Source organism: Mastomys coucha, chromosome X (assembly GCF_008632895.1).
Source record: "Mastomys coucha isolate ucsf_1 chromosome X, UCSF_Mcou_1, whole genome shotgun sequence".
Lineage (NCBI taxonomy): Eukaryota > Metazoa > Chordata > Mammalia > Rodentia > Muridae > Mastomys > Mastomys coucha.
The window spans coordinates 144,351,055-144,370,558 of record NC_045030.1 but is presented as its reverse complement, the minus strand read 5'-3'; the positions used below and the strand labels follow the sequence as shown (position 1 = coordinate 144,370,558).

The following is a 19,504-nucleotide window of genomic DNA, read 5'->3' as shown; positions in this document are numbered from 1 at the left end:
AGATATTTCCACTCAAGTCCTGATCACAAGGACTTGTAAAATTCTCTGATGGTCAAAACGCTGGGTTAGGACTGGACTTGACACCTTTTCCTCTCAGTGATCATCACTGTCCACTGTCCTCCTTCACCTGACACAGACCAAAGAATAAAATGTTATGGAAGACACACTCTGGATTCTTTATACTTTTAAGATGTCATGTTTCCTCTCCCCATACATAGCCTAAGAAAATAATTAATATTTTAATCTCAAAGTAGCTCTATCTCTTTAGAGTAATACTCTAAATACAATCAAGCCATATGAGACCTATATTTGTTACTAAGGAACTGTTTGAATATTTCAACTATATAAATTCTGTCATTCTTTTAACTTTCAGTCTATGTTCCTCACAAACTGAAAAATGACAGGATTGTTATGTAGCATATCCATATTAGGATTTCCTAAGCAACGGCCTTTCCTATATGGCCTGGCTATCTGAAAGTGAGCACCTGCAGAAGAATCAAGGGCAAAGAGTAACAAAAGGAAGCCAAGAACACCCACTTCTCCGCATTTCTTCTGAATGCATTTCTTATGATTGCTTACACAGACACTTACTCAGAAGCAGCTCCATTTGCCTCATCACCATCAGAGGAAGAGGAATGGGAAGAATCTGGTCCCAAAGGAGGTGAAGTTTTGGAAGTCAAGCAGTTAGGAAACTGGGATGTATTAGAGTCATAAGAAACAGCCCAATTGGCAAAGGAATTGTCCTGTAGCATGGCATCCTCAGAGAAAGCATGGGATTCCCCCACACCATGGGAGAAAAGAATAGACGAGTTGGGTCCCATTGGAAATGGTGGTGGGTATTTCATTTTCTGGGGCACCTGGCGAGAAAACTAAAGAATAAAACAGACAGAAAAGCTATTTAACATTTTACCAGGATACAAGATGTTTTCCTCAGAAGCTGTGATATAGTAGATGATACCAATAGTAGGAACTGTTGAGGCATGAAGTACCTACTGAAAATATTAAGAAATAATTCTGACTGTGATATCTGAATAGGATTTACCTGATTCAGGAAAATTAACGAAACTAGATCCCTTAGAAATATTTTGTGACACATGCACACACATGAACACACAAACACACACATACACACGTACATTTAGTGTCCTAGTGTTTACTAACTTGGATGCTCTCTTTCAACAGTCTTCCAGCTTCAAGGTACAAAACAATAAGACCTGCAAAATCTAATTAAGACTAAATCATCCTAACTCCTCAATTCAGATTATAAAAATCAGGAATGAGTCTGAGTCTAACACAAGCCAGTGATCCTAATCCCCTTAATGAATATATCATCAACTGAATATATCATCAACAAATGCTTACCATTGGCTTTCCAGGAGGAATAGGGCCCATCTGATTCCGTGGAAGGGGAGGATTTCCAAGTCGATTATTTCGAAAGCCTGAAGCCAAGAAAAGTGCTATGCTTCAGCAATACTAATCATTTTTACCATATTTATTACATTGTGTTAAACCATCACTGCATTAAAAAACCTGTTATAAAGTTTATGATCTGAGGATGTGGAACAGTGGTAGGTCAGTTGCCCTGCATGCACAGAGCCACTGGTTAGATCCCTGGCATTGGAAAAAGTTATAATTCACTGATCAGCTATCACGGACTATTCCACAAATCTGGCTTTTTGTACTTTGTGGGATTTCCTTACACTGTCTTTGACACCCTCAAGATATCTAAACTGGGCGCATGAGACTGAGATTATGTACGGGTATATTCACAAGCTGTTCCTTGTGATAATATTGAATATATATTCAATATTAATTCCTTCAAACTGAGTTCCCAGTTCACTTTAATAAACCTGTCAAATTTACAATGGCAACAATTAATCAAAGTATTTTTATCAAGAAATAAGCGACATGAAGTTTCTGTGGTAAGATAGCATCTATGTGATGTAATACTGGTAAAATGAATAAGTGGCATACTAGGGATCCTATACAAGGTATTTAATCTGGTAATAACTCTGCATACAAACGTGAAGCGAAGATATCACACAGCTAGCAAGGAACAGAAGAATTTAAAATTGAGCTTGCTGCCAAAGACAGGGCTATTTATACATGCACCAGGTCACAATGAGGGTTAGTATTAGAAGCCCAAGCTAAAGAAATAGCACTATCCCCCCCCCCACCACCTATAAATGGGAAAAGGCAGGACACAGGCAGAAACAAGAGGTTCCATTCTGGCCCTAAGGAATAAACTCAATTTAACAGCAGCTGGAAGCCTTACCTAGAAAGGAAGGGCCCACTGGCAGTGAAGAGAGTTTGGTTGTGACTGAATAGTACTCAACTGCTTTCTTGAATCGTTCTATTTTATCTTCTGTCCTAGACTGGATGTTGGAACATCAGATTTTCAGAAAAAGAAACAACAACACAAGAGTGTCTTTTTCATACAATATATACATTGAAAGTCAAAATGATAGCAGAAACAAAATATTTAAAGAAACCCAGGAAAGCAAAAGATTAGGTAGGAAAAAAAAAACATTAATCCCAGTACTCAAGAGGAAGAGGCAGGTAGATCTCTGTGAGTTTGAGGTCAGTTTAATTTACATAGTCAGTTACAGGCTATCCAGGGCTACACAGTGAAATGCTGTCTCAAAAACAAAATATAAACAAATGCCATGCCCTCCTCCCAATCCACTGCACCTCCAAACCTATAAACCTAGTTCCATACTGTGGCCTTCAACAATCTTCATATGTAAATCCCCTAACATGTCACTTATTTCTTCTCTTTCCCATTCCTTCCTCCCTTTCCTCTCATCTGCAAATCACAAGCCTAATTCTAGACCATGGCCATGAATTCTCTTTGCTTCTGAGAGACTTTGCCTGGATAAGTCCCTTCCTCCTTTTCCCATCACCCCTTTCCCAAAAACTCCAATTCTCTTCCACCTGGTGTAACCACCTCCACACCCAAAGACCTAGCTCTAGATCTGTGGCCTTAGAACCTGCTTTCATCAAGACTCATCTTTGACTGGCTCTTTCCTCTCCCATCCTTCTTTCTGTTGGATGCCATCTGTGCACCCACAGGCCTAATTCCAGACCCATGGTTTGGGAGCTGTACAGTTTCTATTGCTAAAATAAAACATTATGACCAAAACTACATGGGGAGGAGAGGGTTTGGTTCATCTTACAACTCTCAAGTCACACTCCATCACTGATGGAAATCAGAGGAGGAACTGATGGCAGGAGGAACCTGAAGGCAGCAGCTGATGTAGAGGCCACGGAGGAGTGCAGCTTACTGGCTTGTTTCTCTTGCATCACTCAGCCTGCTTTCTTATAGAACCCAGGACCACCAGCCAAGGGGATAGAACTGTCCACAGTAATCTGGAACCTCTCAAATCAATCATCAATCAAAGAAAGTGCCATAGGCTTGCCTACAGGCCAAACTGGTGGGGACATTTTCTTAACTGAATGATTCCAGCTTGTGCCAATTTGACATAAAACTAATCATGACAATCAACCCTTTGTCAACTTGACACATAAATGTATCATTGTTAAACCATAACCTTTTCTTTCTTGTTCATCCCCAAGATCTCATATTAATATTAATATCACAACATAAAACATACTTAACTTTAAAAGTCTCTTAAAACATCCAAGGCCTCTTTCAACATTCAAGCCCTTTCCAAAATACTCAAAGCCTCTCTAAATATCTGAAGTCTCTTAACTATGGGCTCCTTTTTAATTTTTTAAACATATACTTTTCTTTAAATTTTTATTTTTTTTTACAAACACATGTGCATGAGCACAACACAGCATGCATATGGAGGACAACCTTTGAGAGAACAACTCTTGTTCCACTGTGGGTTCTGGGGATCATGTGCAGGTCATCGGACTTTCACAGCAAGCAGTATTACCAACTAAGCCATTTGGCTAGCCCTTGTCAATCTTTTCAAAGAACCAAATTTTTGTCTGATAATTCTATATATTTTTTAATAGGTGTATCACTTTTATTTTATATGTTTGGGTGTTTTACCTGTATATATGTCATGTATACTGCCAATGAAGGCCAGAAGGAGGTGTTGGATCCTGTGAAACTGGAGTAACAGAGAGTTTTTACTTGCCATGTGAGTACTGGGAACTGAACCCAGGTATTTGACAATATAAATAAATAAATAAACAAATAAATAACCCAAACAAACAAACAAAACAAATAAAACCACCAAGTGTTGTTATTCACTGAGCCATCTCTCCAGCCCCTGTATTGTTCTTTTAGTGTCTATTTTATTAATGTCTACCTTCATTTTTATTATTTATTGCTATCTGAGGAATTTGGGTTTGGCTTCTTTTTCTAGAGTCTCGGGGTACACCATTAGGTCCTTCTTTTCAAGACAACTGATTTTTTTAAATAATATATTTAGTGTGTGTATATGCACACATGTGAAGTCAGAGGAAAACTTGTAGTCAGTTCTCTCCTTCATCTCATGAGTTGCAGTGATTGAACGAAGTTTACTAAATTGACAGCAAGTGTCTTTACACACTGAGCCATATCGACAGGTTTCTGATTTTTGTTTCTTGTTGTTTTTGGAAATATGGTTTCTATGTGTGGCCCTGGATGTCCTGGAACTAGCTTGGTAATCCAGGCTGACCTCGAACTCAGAGATCTGCCTGCCTTTGCCTCCCAAGTGTTGGGAATAAAGACCAGTGCTACCACCACCTGGCTGTTGTCTGATTTTTAAAATGTGAGCCATGTACAACTTTACATTTTACTCTTAGGACTGAATGGATAGAATCCCAGGCATGCTGTGCTATTTTTATTTGATTCTAAAAATTTAAGTTTTTTTCTCTCATTTATCTTATGACACAAACGTATATTTTTTTAGCCAAGTATTGTAGATTTTCTGAGGTTAGATTTTCTGTTGATCTCTAGTTCTATTCCACTATTGTCTGATGGTTTTCATTGCTATGAAGAGGTAACATGACCAAGACAAACATTTAATTGGAGCTGGCTACAATTTCAGAGGTTTAATCATTATCAACATGGTGGGAAGTACAGCAGCATGCAGGCAGACATTGTGCATGAGAGAGTTCTGCATCTTGATCCAAAGACATCCAGGAGACTGCATTTTTCTTCACACTGAATATAGCTTGAGCATTTAAGATCTCAAAGCCCTGCCTTGACAGTGAAAAAATTCCTCTAAGAAGGCCATACTTCCTCCAATAAGGCCATACCTCCTAATAGTGCTACTCCATGTAGAGCAAGCATTCAAACACAGGAATCTATGGGGAGCCAAACTTATTCAAACCACCACATTACCCTCCCTGGCCCCCATAGACTTGTGTCTTTGAATGCACTTAGTCCAACTTCAAAAGTCCTCATAGTCTATCACAGACTCAATGTTTAAAAGTCTAAAGTTCAAAGTTTCTTCTGAGATTCACGCAATCTCTTAAGTGTAATCTCCTACAACCAAAAAGTAGATTACACACTTCCAACATACCATGGCACAGGATATAGATTACCATTCCAAAACATAGGGAAGGGAGCACAGTAAGGAAATAATAGAGCAAAGCAGACCAAAAACTAGTTGGGCAAACTCCAGATACTGTATCTTCATGTCTGATGCCAAAAAGCTTTTCAGATCTCCAACACCTTATATCTTTATCAACTGCAACACACTTCTTTTCTCTTTGGCTGGTTCCACTTCCTATCAGCATCTTTTCTCAGAAAGTATCCCACAGCTCTGGCATCTCTAACATCTTGTCTCCAAGGCAATCTAGGCTTCAGCTTCACAGCTTTATGCAATGGCCTCTCTGGGCCTCCATGCAGGGACACCCCTGCATGGCCTCAGCAACTTTACTTAGTCTGAGGGAGATTTCTTGACTATGTCATGCAGAGGTTCTCCTTTATTTGTAAATATTTGGGGTTCTGCACACTTCTTGTGTTTGGGTGTATATTTCCTTCTGTATGTTTGTGAAATTCCTTGCTATAATTTAATAGAATATGTTGTGTAAGCCATTTGATTTTATCTCAGCCTCCTCTTCTCTGCAACAGATTCCTTTTTGGTTTCTTGAGTATATTCCAGCTATACTGGAAGTTTTGGTTATATTTGTTGATTTTTTTCTTTATATAAGTGTGCATATATCATTGTCCTGACTTTGTCTTTCATCCCTAAGATTTGTTTATCTTCTTTGTCTTATCTGTTGTTACTTTATATGTTGTTTTTAATATAAGTGATTGATTGCTTCTTTCTATTTCCAAAATTTCTGTTTGGTTCTTTTTCTGCATCTTAATTTCCTTGGTGATTTTTTTCCCCATGATTTAAATTCTTCATCTCAGTTGCTGACTCTTATCCACTTTGGTTCTTGGTTTTGTAAATTTTTTTGTGTGTGTCTTGAGTTAAATATTTTGATTCAAGTCCTGTGTTTGGTTGCTGATCCTTCCAAAATGTAGGACTGTAAAAACCTTTTCTGGGATTTCAGCTAGCTTATCTTTTTTCCATGTTTTTGAGGATACTTGTGGAGATGTTGTAGTAAAGTACTGTCTCATGATTCTGAAGTTTCTTTATTGTATCTTACATATCTGTTGGAGTGGGTATACTCTCCAGTTTGTGGTCTTTTCTTTTGCAGTTTTTACTTGTCTCTGTGTGTGGTACATGCATGTGATTGTGCAGGTGTGCACACTCGTGCACACAAATGTGAAGTCCATAGGAGTATATCTAGTATCTTTCTTTATCACTGTCTTATTGCCTTGAGACAGTATCTTCCACTAAATCAGTAGCTGGCAGTTTGGGGTGGGCTGAATGGCCAATGAGTTCCCAGGATGTGTCTGTCTTGCTCCTCTCCCCACCCAGTGCTGCGGTTTTAAGAACATGCAGCCATTCTTAGCTTTATTATGTGGATGGTAGGGATTGGAACTATGATTCCCATTCTTATGCAGCAAGTATTTTACTTGATGCCATCTTCTTGGCCCTTATTTGTTTTATTTTATATCAGTCTTCCTGGTGGGTTCATGAAAATCCACTGCAGTAAAAATCAGGCTAGTTTGGCAGTATATTCACTTAGCTGCAGGAAAACCTACTATCCTCCTGACTTACTTTCCTAATAAAGTTTAGAAATAAGAATACTCGGGCCCTAGTTGTGGGACAGGTAGTATATTTAAATAGCATAGTAGGGAACTAGTGAGGTAGAGTGTAAGAGAAGAAAGAGTTGCAAGGAGAAGATTATGTGGGTTAGAGGTAGAAAAAAAGCAGTAGAACAAGTATACAAGTTACTTACAATATACAACTTACCCTAGTATACATGTTAAGGGTCTAAAAGGGTGCGTGTATGTATGTATGTATGTATGTATGTATGTGTGTGTGTATATATATATACACATACACATACATACATATGTATATATATGTATATTAGAAATAAAACATTAAAAAATAAAGTGTATAAAAACAGAAGCAATAAAATGACATAGAAGGTATTAAACTCTTAGTCAAAGCTTCCTTCTGGTTTGGAGAAAACCTGTCCTCTGTGTTTCCCTTAGATCTATCGGGTAGTCAACTTCCTGTGAACAACACAACCCCTCCTGCTCCATCTGTCAAGATGATAGCTATCAAGTTGAGAGACTCTCAGCTTTCCACTCTCAGCACATTTCCATTGCTCTCTGCAGAGGCTGCTCAGCTTGGTGTCTTTTGCTCCAATTCTGATACACAGCAGTTGTCATACTTTGTCTTCCTTTTCCCAGAGGTTGCTAATGGTTGCTGGGGACAACTTTGGAGTGGCTCTTGTTAGCCTTGGTGTCTTTCCTGCCTGTCTCTCATCCATTCAGCTTGTGCAGGGCTCTGGTCTCTTTTCCTACATCTGCATGGCTCTGTCAGTGCCAAGGCATGCACTGTATTCTGTCTCCCGCATAGGATCCATTTCTTTGTATCTTCCAGGGTATCTTCTAGGCGTGTCTCTGTTAAAGGTACGTACTACCATTCCTGGAAGGCTAAGACAATTTTCTTTGTCATTGAAGTACTTCTTTTTTTTTTTTTTTAAATATTCCATATATAATTAATTTCTTATACTTCTAACCATACAACTGAAATCTTACAACTAAATAATTTTGATACAGAAAGTTATATTAAGAAATCCTTCCTCAAAGGTTGTTTTTTTTATTGGATATTTTCTTTATTTATATTTCAAATGTTATCCCCTTTCTCATTTCCCTTCCCTCCTGGAAACACCCTATCATATCTTCCCTCCTCTTGCTCCACCCACCCACCTACTCCCACCTCCCCACACCCAATTCCCCTACACTGTGGCATCTATTGAGGCTTCATAGGACCAAGGACTTCTCCTTCCATTGGCGCATGACAAGGCCATCCTCTGCTACATATGCAGCTGGAGCCATGTGTACTCTTTGGTTGGTGGTTTAGTCCCTAGGAGTTCTGGGGGGTCTGGTTGGTTGATATTGTTGTTCTTCCCATGAGGTTGCAAATCTCTTAAACTCCTTTAGCCTTTTCCTCTGCTTTTTTATCTGTTTGGTTGTAGGTAATCTTGCACTTCCTTCATGGATTTCTTCTTTTATATTGGTTATTTTATTTGCTTACATTTCAAATGTTTTCCCTCTTCCTGGTTTTCCTTCCACAACCTCCTATACCATTCCCCTCCCCCTGCTTCTACAAGGGTGCCCCCCCAATCCAACCACCCACCCACTCCCACCTCACTGCACAAGCATTCCCATATACTGGGTCATCAAATGTCTACAGAACCAAGGGCCTCTCCTCCCATTGATGCCAGATAAGGTAATCCTTTGCTACATATGCAGCTGGAGCCATGGATCCCTCCATGTATACTCTTTGGTTGGTGGTTTAGTCCCTGGGAGCTTTGGGGGGTCTGGTTGGTTGATATTGTTGTTCTTCCTATGGGGTTGCAAACCCCTTCAGCTCCTTCAGTCCTTCCTCTAACTCCTCCATTGGGGTCCCATGCTTAATCCAATGGTTGGCTGAAAGCATCCCATCTGTATTGGTCAGGTACTGGCAGAGCCTCTCAGGAGACCGCTATATCAGGCTCCTGTCAGCAAGCACTTCTTGGCATCAGCAATAGTGTCTGGGTTTGATGTCTGTAGATGGAATAGATCCCTAGGTGGGGCAGTCTCTGGATGGCCTTTCCTTCAGTCTAGATTTCTGAAGCTCTTCTCTATTTCTCTCTTTGAGATAAAGGCTATGTTTTTTTTTTTTTCTTACTTTAGCTTTCTCCTTGACTGGCTCACTCTGATGCAGCCATCTTGTTTAGAAGTCCAAAGCATAGTCATTAAAAAAGAACTGTGTCTCTTCCCCTTCTCTTGATTTATATTATTGGCATAGAATTTCATTCCATTGCCCATCGTAGTTTGGAATTTACTATGTCGCCTAAGCTGGCTTCAGACTCATGGCCCTCCTTTCTCAGCCTCTAGATTGCTGGAATTCTAGGTAGGTACTACCATGGTCCACTAAGTATATCCAGTCTGTTTTAATCCATTTCCATTTCTACAGTTGGTACTATATGTGTAACTTTCTACCCTGATGTTGACTCTACTAATCTATTGATGTCTGAATGGTTCCATATTATTGTAAATATATCATACTCATAATCACTTATAATCTGACATTTAGGGTTTTTTTTTCAAATTTGGCTATTATAAGTTATACAATGAACAGATACAATGTCCATTTGATTTTTGGCTAGATTATAGATTATACCCTTAGAAAACACCATAAAATGAAATTCTTATTTCAAAAGTCATGAACATTAAAACCCAAATCACTTAAACATATAAAACTATGATGTGACATAATTACATATTTATCAGAAAGGCTAAAATTAAATACAATTAATATTAAACAATGGCAAGGATATGGAATAACTGAAATTCTATCACACTAGTAGTAGGACTGTGGATTGGTACAGTTTGGAATATAATATAGCAGTCTCTTACAAAATCAAATATACATTTACCATATGGTATTGTAATCCTACCCAAGAGAAATGAGTATGTATATCTTCTAAAATATATAAACTGTTGATAACAGTTTTATTCATAATTTTCTCAAACTGGAAACTCAAAAGTATATCTATAGAAAATGAGTAACTTGAGGCACCATCAAAAATGGAATATGATAAGATGTTAAAAGGAAAGAAATCATCTTTACCCATCATGGAAATGCAAATCAAACTACTTTCAGACCCCATCTTACTCCTGTCAGAATGGCTAAGATCAATAACACAAGTGACAACTCATGCTCGAGAGGCTATGAAATAAGGGGAACATTCCCTTATTGCTGTTGGAACTGCAAACTTGTACAGATACTTTGGAAATCAGTGTGGCAGTTCCTTGGGAAGTTTAGACCTCAACATCCAGTTCTAATACTCTGGGACATATCCCCAAAACTGTATCTTACTACAGAAGATACTACACTTGCTTATCCATGTTCATTGTTGCTCTACTCATAATAGTCAGAAATTGGAAACAGCCCAGATGTCCATAAACAAAAGAATAGATAGAGAAAATGTGGTACATTATTTAGCTGTTAAGAAAAGTGAAATTATGAAATTTGCAGGTAAATGGATGGAACTAAAAAAAGATAAAAATCTCCCTGAGTGAGGTAATGGCTTCCCACCCCTAACCAAGAAGCAAGTATCTCAGACTATATCCCCATTTTGTTTTATCTTATATGTGGATGTTAGCTTCTAAGCTTTCAATACATGAGCCACAATCTGAATAACTACAGAGGTTAGGTTCATAGTAAAGATCATGAGGAAGGAACGAACCTCACAAGAAAAGGAAAATAAAATATACTTGTTGCAGGAAATATTAAAAATTGAACCTGCCAACTCTTAGTGGGGCCAGGCCACGCTCCCTTGCTCCTGCTGCCACCAATAACTCTCTAGAATCTACTCCAGGTGATCTCACTTGCTCAGTCTCTTGGCCTGACAACTCGACAGCCCTGCGAGGCCACGTGGCTCCCACTGGGCCATCTCTCGGACGCTTCCAACCCCAGTTTCTCTTGCTTTCACAAAACGCCCCACGCACCCCTGGTTAGCCATCTCAACACCTAATTACCAGGTAGAATCATGACTCTTAAAAATGCTTAATTAGCCAATCAAATTTATGTGTCAATAATAACACAATTTACAAGATGCCAATACAATAATTTCAGAGCCAAATGATAATGATAACGCTTTAACCCAATTATTCTAACCTTTTGATAACACTATGTCAGCCTCCATTCTGGGTCTCTCTCCTCCTCAGACCACTCTCCCTGTCTCCTCAACTCCTCACTCTGCCTCCCTTCTCCTGTCCAATCACAAGCCTCCCACTGCCCTAATGTGATTGAACAGGGAAAATCCTGCAACATATATTGTTATGGAGAGAAAAAAGGAAAACTAAAATAAGGGGATTAAATAGGGAGGAACATGGGAGAGAAGGGTAAAAGAGGGAACATGGTGAGGGGCAACTAATACTAAAGGAATTTTTGAAAAACCATATAAGGAAGCCTACTACTATAGAAGCTTCCTACACATACATGAGAAAGGAATCTAAATATAGTCACCAAATAGTAGAGGAGCTGATGTCTCAATTAGACATGCTGTCATGAAAAATTTCCAGTGCCAATAATGGGTTAAATCATATTGACTTGTTTACCAAAGGGATTCCCAAACATCCCAGGCTATTGCCAAGGCAACTGGGTTGCTTTCCACAACCTGATAGTAAGGCCCTATTGGTGAAGATAGCACTTACATATGTAATAGAACACAGAGAAGTCAATTCTAACCTAACTAGAAGCTTCACACATACTGACTAGTGTTCATGGTATTGGGAGGTTACTACTGGAAGAGAAAGGTAATCAATATTACCCAGCAATAAACCCTGTGACCTACCACAGTGCCTGCCAGAGACAATGCTACAACAATAACATTAAACTATGGGAATAACTAGCCACTTGCTAAAAAAATTGGATTCGAGGCCCACTTCATGAGATGGAACCAATATTTGATATTGCTAAAGTGGCCAAGAACCTGATATTAGACATATCATGGCCTAGGGGAAACCTATTACTAATATTCTGCTAGAGAAATGAGACAATAAAATAACTCTTAATGATACACTGCTATATCTATATATCAGTCCATGCTCAGCCATCATCAGAGAAACTTCTTGTTACAGTATATGAGAACTAACATAGAGACCCAAAACTGGACAATGTACAGACAGTGAGAGACTTTGCAATATTCAATGCTATATGAGATGTCTCCATCCCCAAGGACCCAGGAAGATATGCAGAAATACTGTAAGAGCAGGAGGTGCTAAATGCCTCCAAGAAAACAGTGTCTTCCAGACACAACAGGACTGATGTATACATGAACTTACAGAAACTGAGGAAGCATACACAGGTTCAAGCCAAACAGGGTAGGGTCTCAGCACCGAGAGGGAGAAGTGACCATGGACTCCTACTCCTAACCAAGAGGCAAGTATCTCAGACTACATTCCCATCATCAATATAAGAGAATATATTATTCATCATACAGCTAATTCTAAAAGGTAAACAGTAGTAGGCAGATGGATGAAGTCTAGAGCCTAAAGTATATTGATCCAGTACTGATATGAGCATTTCTTGTTCTGATATTTCCCAGTAAGAACACAATACAAAATATAACCCAAAACCATTCACTTGCAGGGAGAAGGAAAATTCCAAGAGAAACACCAGTCTAGTTCTGGCTGGAGGAATGACAAAAGACTTTCAAAAACTAAGAGAGTATTCAAAAATCTTATTTTTCTAGTCTTTTTTGTTTTCCTGTTCCTTTTAAGGCTAGCCTGAATCAAACAGTTGGCAGTAGAAACAATGGGGAAACAGCAGGAAACTAAGATGGCATGATAAACTCCTTCCTCTTTGATTGGAGGAGCAATGCTTTACTTGATGTAATTTTCTCTTCTATCCTGTTATAGTCACAAAAAAATGGATAATTAATGTCCTGACTTTATAGCAGGAGGACTGAGAAGGGAGGGGCTCAAAAAACAAAACACTAAGTTGTTTCTAAACAGCTGAGTTTACTACTGAACTGCAAGCACACACAGGTAGCAACAACAACAAACCCAGTAGACCACAGGCTCTATGAATTAAATTATAAACAACACCAAAATCAGACAATACAATAACTACAATCAAAATACACCTTTAGTAATAACATTAGATATTAGCAGCCTTAGTTCTCCAATCAAAACACACAGAGTAAAACAATGGGCAAAAGTACTCCAATCAAACAGGACCCGGAAGCAAGTAGGTACGGCTATCCAAATATCTGACAAAATAGACTCCAAACTAAAACTAATCAGAAGAAATAAAGAGGGAGACTTCATTCTAATCAAGGGAATACTCACCAAGAAGACACTAATATCTTAAATAAACTGGTATATCAATATATGTACCAAACTGGTATAATCAATTTCATAAAATGATATACTAATAGAAAAAGGTCACAATAGGTGATTTCAATATATCAGCTGGGTGGTGGTAGCACATGCCTTTAGTCTCACCACTCAGGAAGCAGGTGGATCTCTGTGAGTTCAAGGCCAGCCTGGATGACAGAGCTAGTTCTAGGGCAGCCAGGACTACAAAAACAAATCCTGTTTAAAAACAAAGCAAAACAAACAAACAAAAAAATCATAGCCTACTTTCTCCAACAGACAGATCATCGAGATAAAAATAAAAGAAACATAAGAATGAATTGCTGGGCTGAAAAGATAGCTCAGAGGTTAAGAGCATTAACCACTCCTCCAGAGGTCTTGAATTCAATTCCTAGTAAACACATGGTGGCTCATAACCATCTATAATGAGATCTGGTACCCTGTTCTGGCCTGCAGGCATACATGCAGGCAGAATGCTGTATATATAATAAATACATAAATCTTTTTTAAAAAAGAATTAATTGACATCATACACTAAATGGTGTAGTGGTTTGAATAGGGTTGGTCCTCATAGACTCATATGTTTGAATGCTTGGCCCACAGGAGTGATATTATTAGGAGGTATGACCTGCCTGGTATAGGGGTGGCCTTGTTGGAAGAAGTGTGTTACTCTAGGGGTAGGCTTCTCAGGATGAAGTTGCTTTTGGAGCAAGATATAGAACTTTTAGCTCCTCCAGCACCATGCCTAGATATTGCCATGCTTGAAGCCACAATGATAATGGACTGAACATCAGAACCTATAAGACAGCTCCAACTAAATGTCGTCCTTTATAAGAGAGCCCTGGTCATTGTGTCTCTTCACAGCAATGGAAACCCTAACTAAGACAGAAGTTGTACCAGGGACTGGGGAATTGGAGTGAAAAGCCTGAACATGTTTTTGTTTAGAGGAATGAGGATTTTTGAACTCTGGATTTGGAAAGCAATGGAATGCTTTAAGTGGAGCTTAGTGGGCCATCCTAGTAGGAATATGGAAGACACTGGTGTTGAGAGTGATTTGTTTGAACTGTGGGAGCCTCGCTCAAGAGATTTCAGAGGAAAAGAATGCTAATATGGGCCCTAGGGCTGTTTATGTGATATTTTGGAGAAGAATGTGGATGCTTTTTGCATATGTCTGAGACTGCCTGAGGCTAAGGCTAAAGTGAAAAGAATCAGATTAATTACATCAACACAGGAAGTTTCAGAAAAGCCCAGCAGAGACTTTGTTTTCTGGTTTACTCTCATGAAGAGCATTTTGATCAAGTGTAGCAAGCTTAGAAAGGAAAAATACAAAATGTATGGTTCAAGTATTAAAGAGGCACCAAGAAGTACAATGGAGCCAAATCCCTTGTTTGAGGAGACATGAGGGAGTGGTGATTTCAGGGAAACATCCCACCCAGCTATTAGTTAGTTATGTGTTTGAAGTTGAACAATGGATAGTTATTTTACATGACATGGTTATTGCTTTCATTTGGACACAAGGAGATAAGATTGTGTGTCAAATTGACATTGGAATGACACATGCTTTTGATCTGGATTTTTAGGCATAGTCACCATAAAAAGCTTAGGTCCAGGCATGGTGGCACACACCTTTAATCCCAGTAAACAGAGACAAGCAGATCTCTGAGTTCAAGACCAGCCTGATACAGAGCAAGTTCTCAGTTTTAAAAAAATTAAAACACTTAAGTCCAGGTGTGGTAATACATGCCTTTAATGCCAGCATGCACAAGATAGCCATTCAAATTTCTAAGCTCAAGGTCAATCTACAGAGCAAATTTCAGCACAGCTGAGCTTAGGCAGTAAAGGAGCTGGAAAATAGAAATCTGGTGATAATAAAATAGAACATGAACAAAAGAACTCGGCAGCATTGGACATGTGGCTCTGACTTAAGAGTTAAGAATAGAAGGGACTATTGGGACAATCAATGCTGGTTATCTGGAGCTAAGAATTTAGCATTGATTTAGAAGAGACCAGCATCACTGAGGTGAAATCTTCTGGGAAGTGTTTTTTGAGTGCACATAAAAGTTGTGTTCCAGAGATAGTCAAAGTTGAACCTTGTGCTGCAACTGGACTTGGTGATGTATACGAATCACTCAAGTGGTATTGGTTGTGTAGGCATGAATGGGTCATGGAAAACATCTGAGGCTTGGCACAGTGAGAGGCCAAGGAAGGCCATTGGTAAAGTGCAGCCTCAGTTGCAGTTGATAGCCCAGGACTGAAAGGGTCATGCAAAGAAGTTGAGGCTTAGCACCATGAAGAGAGGTTATTGATGAAGCCTAGTTACAGTGGAAGACTCCAGCAAATTAGAGATGCCAGTATCATAGGATGACCACCAAGAACAGCAGCAGCATTGGAGTAGAGTCAATCAGGGTGGTATAGAGCCCAGAGCTAGAGATGTGACTCAAGGTCTCTGGGAGAGCCTAAAAGATCATGGGTAGAACCCAGACATTGGAACAAGAAGCTGTGAAGTTGAAGTTGCTTTGGAGACCCCAAGATGTTAAGTAAAGATACCAGAGCCATGGGATACCTGCCAAAGAAAGCTGCTAACAGGAAGTGGAACCAACCAGTCCAAGAGAAAGAAGTTGCAGTCTACAAAGAAGAAAGTTGGACATCAGACATGGGGATGTAGAGTTTGGAGTTTGCCCAGATGGCTTTTAGTCTTGCTTTGGCCCAGGATTTCCTCAGTATGTTTTGGAATGGTAATATATATTCTGTGATGATAGAGGTATGTGATCTGCTTTTTGATTTTGACTTTATAGGGGATTATAGTTAAGCTATTGAATGAATCTCAGAAGAGACTTTGAACTTTTAAACATTGTTGAGACTGATAGACTATGGATATTTTAGAAGATGGGTGGACCAAATACAATATACTATGGTTAGGTATGGCTCCTATGGACTCATGTGTTTGAGCAAGTCTATGGGGGCCAGGGAGTGGAATGGAATGGTTTAAATAGGTTTGGCCCCCATAAACTCATGTGTTGTTGTTTTATATTAAATAACTCTTATAGTACTCATTTTTATTGTTATAATATTTTATAAATTTTAAGGAATATGATAAAAAAGATATTATAGGTATTGAAGAGGAGATCTCAGGGAGGAGTTGGGATACAAAAGGGAAACAAGAATGTGATTTAATTCTATTTACTTAAAATATGTTTTTAAATGTTAACAAATTCAGACAAATTGAAATCATGTAACTTTTTTCATCATAATGTAATAATAGTTAATAAGTAAAAAAAAAGAATATAGAAGTGAAATTGAAAAAAAATAAAAGGAGGAAAAAGAAATAAAGGAAACCAATGAGTCCAAGATATAGTTGTTTGAGAAAATGAAAAGATTGACAGACTTAGCTCAAATAACAAAAAGAAACAGAGGACCCAAATTAACAGAATCAGCAATGAACAAGGAAGCATTATGATAATATTAATATTTTTTTTTCAAGACAGGCTTTCTCTGTGTTGTCCTGGCTGTCCTGGCACTTACTCTGTAGACCAGGCTGGCCTCGAACTCAGAAATCCACCTGCCTCTGCCTCCCAAGCGCTAGGATTAAAGGCATGTGCTGCCACCACCTGTTAAGTTGAAAAACCTAAAAGCAATGGACACATTTATAGTTTCAGCCAAACCACCAACCAGCCAAAGCACTGAACAGACCCACAGCAAATTAAAAAATTGAAATAGTAAAAAGAAGCCTTCCAACTAAGTCCAGGGCCAGATGCACTTAAAACAGAAATCCACCAGACTACAGATTATCTATAGATAATCTTTCTTAAACTATTCTAAAAAATGAAAGAAGGAAGAAAGAGAAGAAGGCACCCCTAAGTCCTTCTATGAAGCCAATATCATTCCAATACCAAACCAGATAAAGACATAACGAAGAAGAAAACAAAACAACAGGTCAATATCTCTGATGAACACAGATTCAAAAATGTTCAATAAAATAACTTGCAAAAAAAAAGCAAACAACTATATACCATGACTAAGTTGGCTTTATCCCAGAGATGCAGGGATGGATCAACATATGCAAATCAACAGATGTAATATACAATCACATAAACTTACTTAAAGACAAAACCACATAATCATCTCAATAGATGCAGAAAAAGCATTTGGGGAAAAAAGTGCCTTCATGATAAATGTCCTAGAAAAACTAGGATTAGAGGAAACATACCTCAGCACAATAAAAACTGTATATGAGAAATTCACAACAAACATAATCCTAAATGGTGAAAAACTTGAAATAATCCTACTGAAATCAGGAAGAAGATAGGACTATCCATACTTCTTTTCAATATACTGATCAAAGCACAAGCTAGAATAATAAGGTAAGAGAAGGAAATTAAAAAATACAAATGGGAAAAGAAAAAGTCAAACTATCCTTATTTGTCAAAGACATGATATTACACAGAAGAGATCCCAAAAATTCTATCAGAAAACTTCTAAAAACACTAAATAATTTCAGCAACATGGGAGGATATAGAATCAACTTACAAAATAAAATCTTTCTATATACCAACAAGAATGATTGATGAAAAGAGATCATGGACATACTCTCATTCATAACAGCCTCGCAGATATCTACATACAAACCTAAACAAGAAGATAAAGGAGTCCTACAATGAAAACAAAACATCTGAAGAAAGAGATAAAGACACTACTAGAAATAGAATGACATCCCATGCTCATGGGTTAATGATAGACTACTATGAAAATGACCATTATAGGAGGCAGAGGCAGGCAGTATCTGTGAATTCGAGGCCAGTCTGGTCTATAAAGTGAGTCTAGAACAGCCAGGGCTTGTTCCACAGAGAAACTCAGTCTCAAAAGGCTAAACCAACCAACCAAACAAACAAACAACCAAACAAAAGTTATGTATAGATTTGATGCAATCCTAATCAAAATCCCCATCTTATTCTTTACAGAAATAGGAAAAAAACTATGCTAAAATTTGTATGGAATCACAAGAAAATCCAGTCAAAATAATACTGAGCTAAAAGAACATTGCCAGTGAACTTACTATTCCATATCTCAAGATATATTACAGAGCCAAAGTTAAAAAAAAAAAAAGAAAAAAAAGAAAAAAAGCAATATGGTACTGGCACATATAGACCACTGCAACAAAATCCAAGACCCAAACATGAGTACACATAAATTCAGCAAAAATATACAATTGAGAAAAAGTATCTTCCAAAAATGGTGCTAGGAAATTGGAAGTTCACACATAGAAGAATGAAATTTGACCCATATCTTTCACCTTACAAAAAATGATCTCCAAGTGAATCAAAGACCTAAATGTGAAACCTAAAAACACTGAAACTGCTAGAATGAAACACAGACAGTATCCTACATAATATAGGTATAGGAATGGACTTCTGCTGAGTTCTGTATGGCTGCGCAAGGGACAGCATGACATAATTCCTGCCCCTGGAGCAGAGACTGCAGGGTGTGGGCCTCCATGAATGTTAAGTGTTGCTAGATGTGAGGCTTGTTTGTATATTTTAGTTTATGTTCCTCCTTTAGGGGAATGTCCTGTCTGTCAAGGTTAGTTGAGGTTTTGTGTTTTACTGTCTACTATAATACTAAGTACGAGCCCCCAATACCTGGAGTCTGCCCATGGCCCCTGGAACCCTTCCCCCAAGTTAATTCTGATTGGTGAATAAAGATACTGATAGCCAATAGCTAGGCAGAAGAGATATAGTTGGGGTTGAGGTTTTATGTGCTTGGAGAGAGAAGACCAAGAGAAGGGAAGGAGCAGAAGGAAGCAGCCTTGGAATAAAAGAGGATGAGGATGAGGAGGAGAAAATAGAAGTTGCCATGGAAGAAGAATGTGTAAGAGCAAGGAGAGCTTCCATGGGCTAAGGGCCAAGAGAACACAGTCCTGAGGGCTGCCCAACTGGGTTAAGAGCAGCCCAGATGGAACACAGAAAATAGCAAGTGATAACTTGATGTTATCAAAAGTAGATTCTAACAGCATGGAGGGTAGTCAGCTACCCAGCTATTGTGCTACTAAGACATATTAAAATTAAAGGCTGTGTGTATGTCTTTTTTTTTTTTTTTTTT

The 19,504-nt window shown here is 38.5% G+C and overlaps 1 protein-coding gene across 1 annotated transcript in view; it reads right to left on the bottom strand.

Annotated features, from left to right (window-relative positions):
- The window catches only part of Fam120c (family with sequence similarity 120C), a 119,281-nt gene that overhangs the window by 43,711 nt on the left and 56,066 nt on the right, over positions 1 to 19,504 (bottom strand). Inside the window, 4 exon segments of the mRNA XM_031380844.1 lie at positions 1 to 19; positions 582 to 869; positions 1,363 to 1,439; positions 2,276 to 2,375. The exon segment at positions 1 to 19 is cut by the window's left edge and continues 254 nt beyond it. Of these exon segments, the coding sequence (XP_031236704.1) occupies positions 1 to 19; positions 582 to 869; positions 1,363 to 1,439; positions 2,276 to 2,375 (484 nt within the window).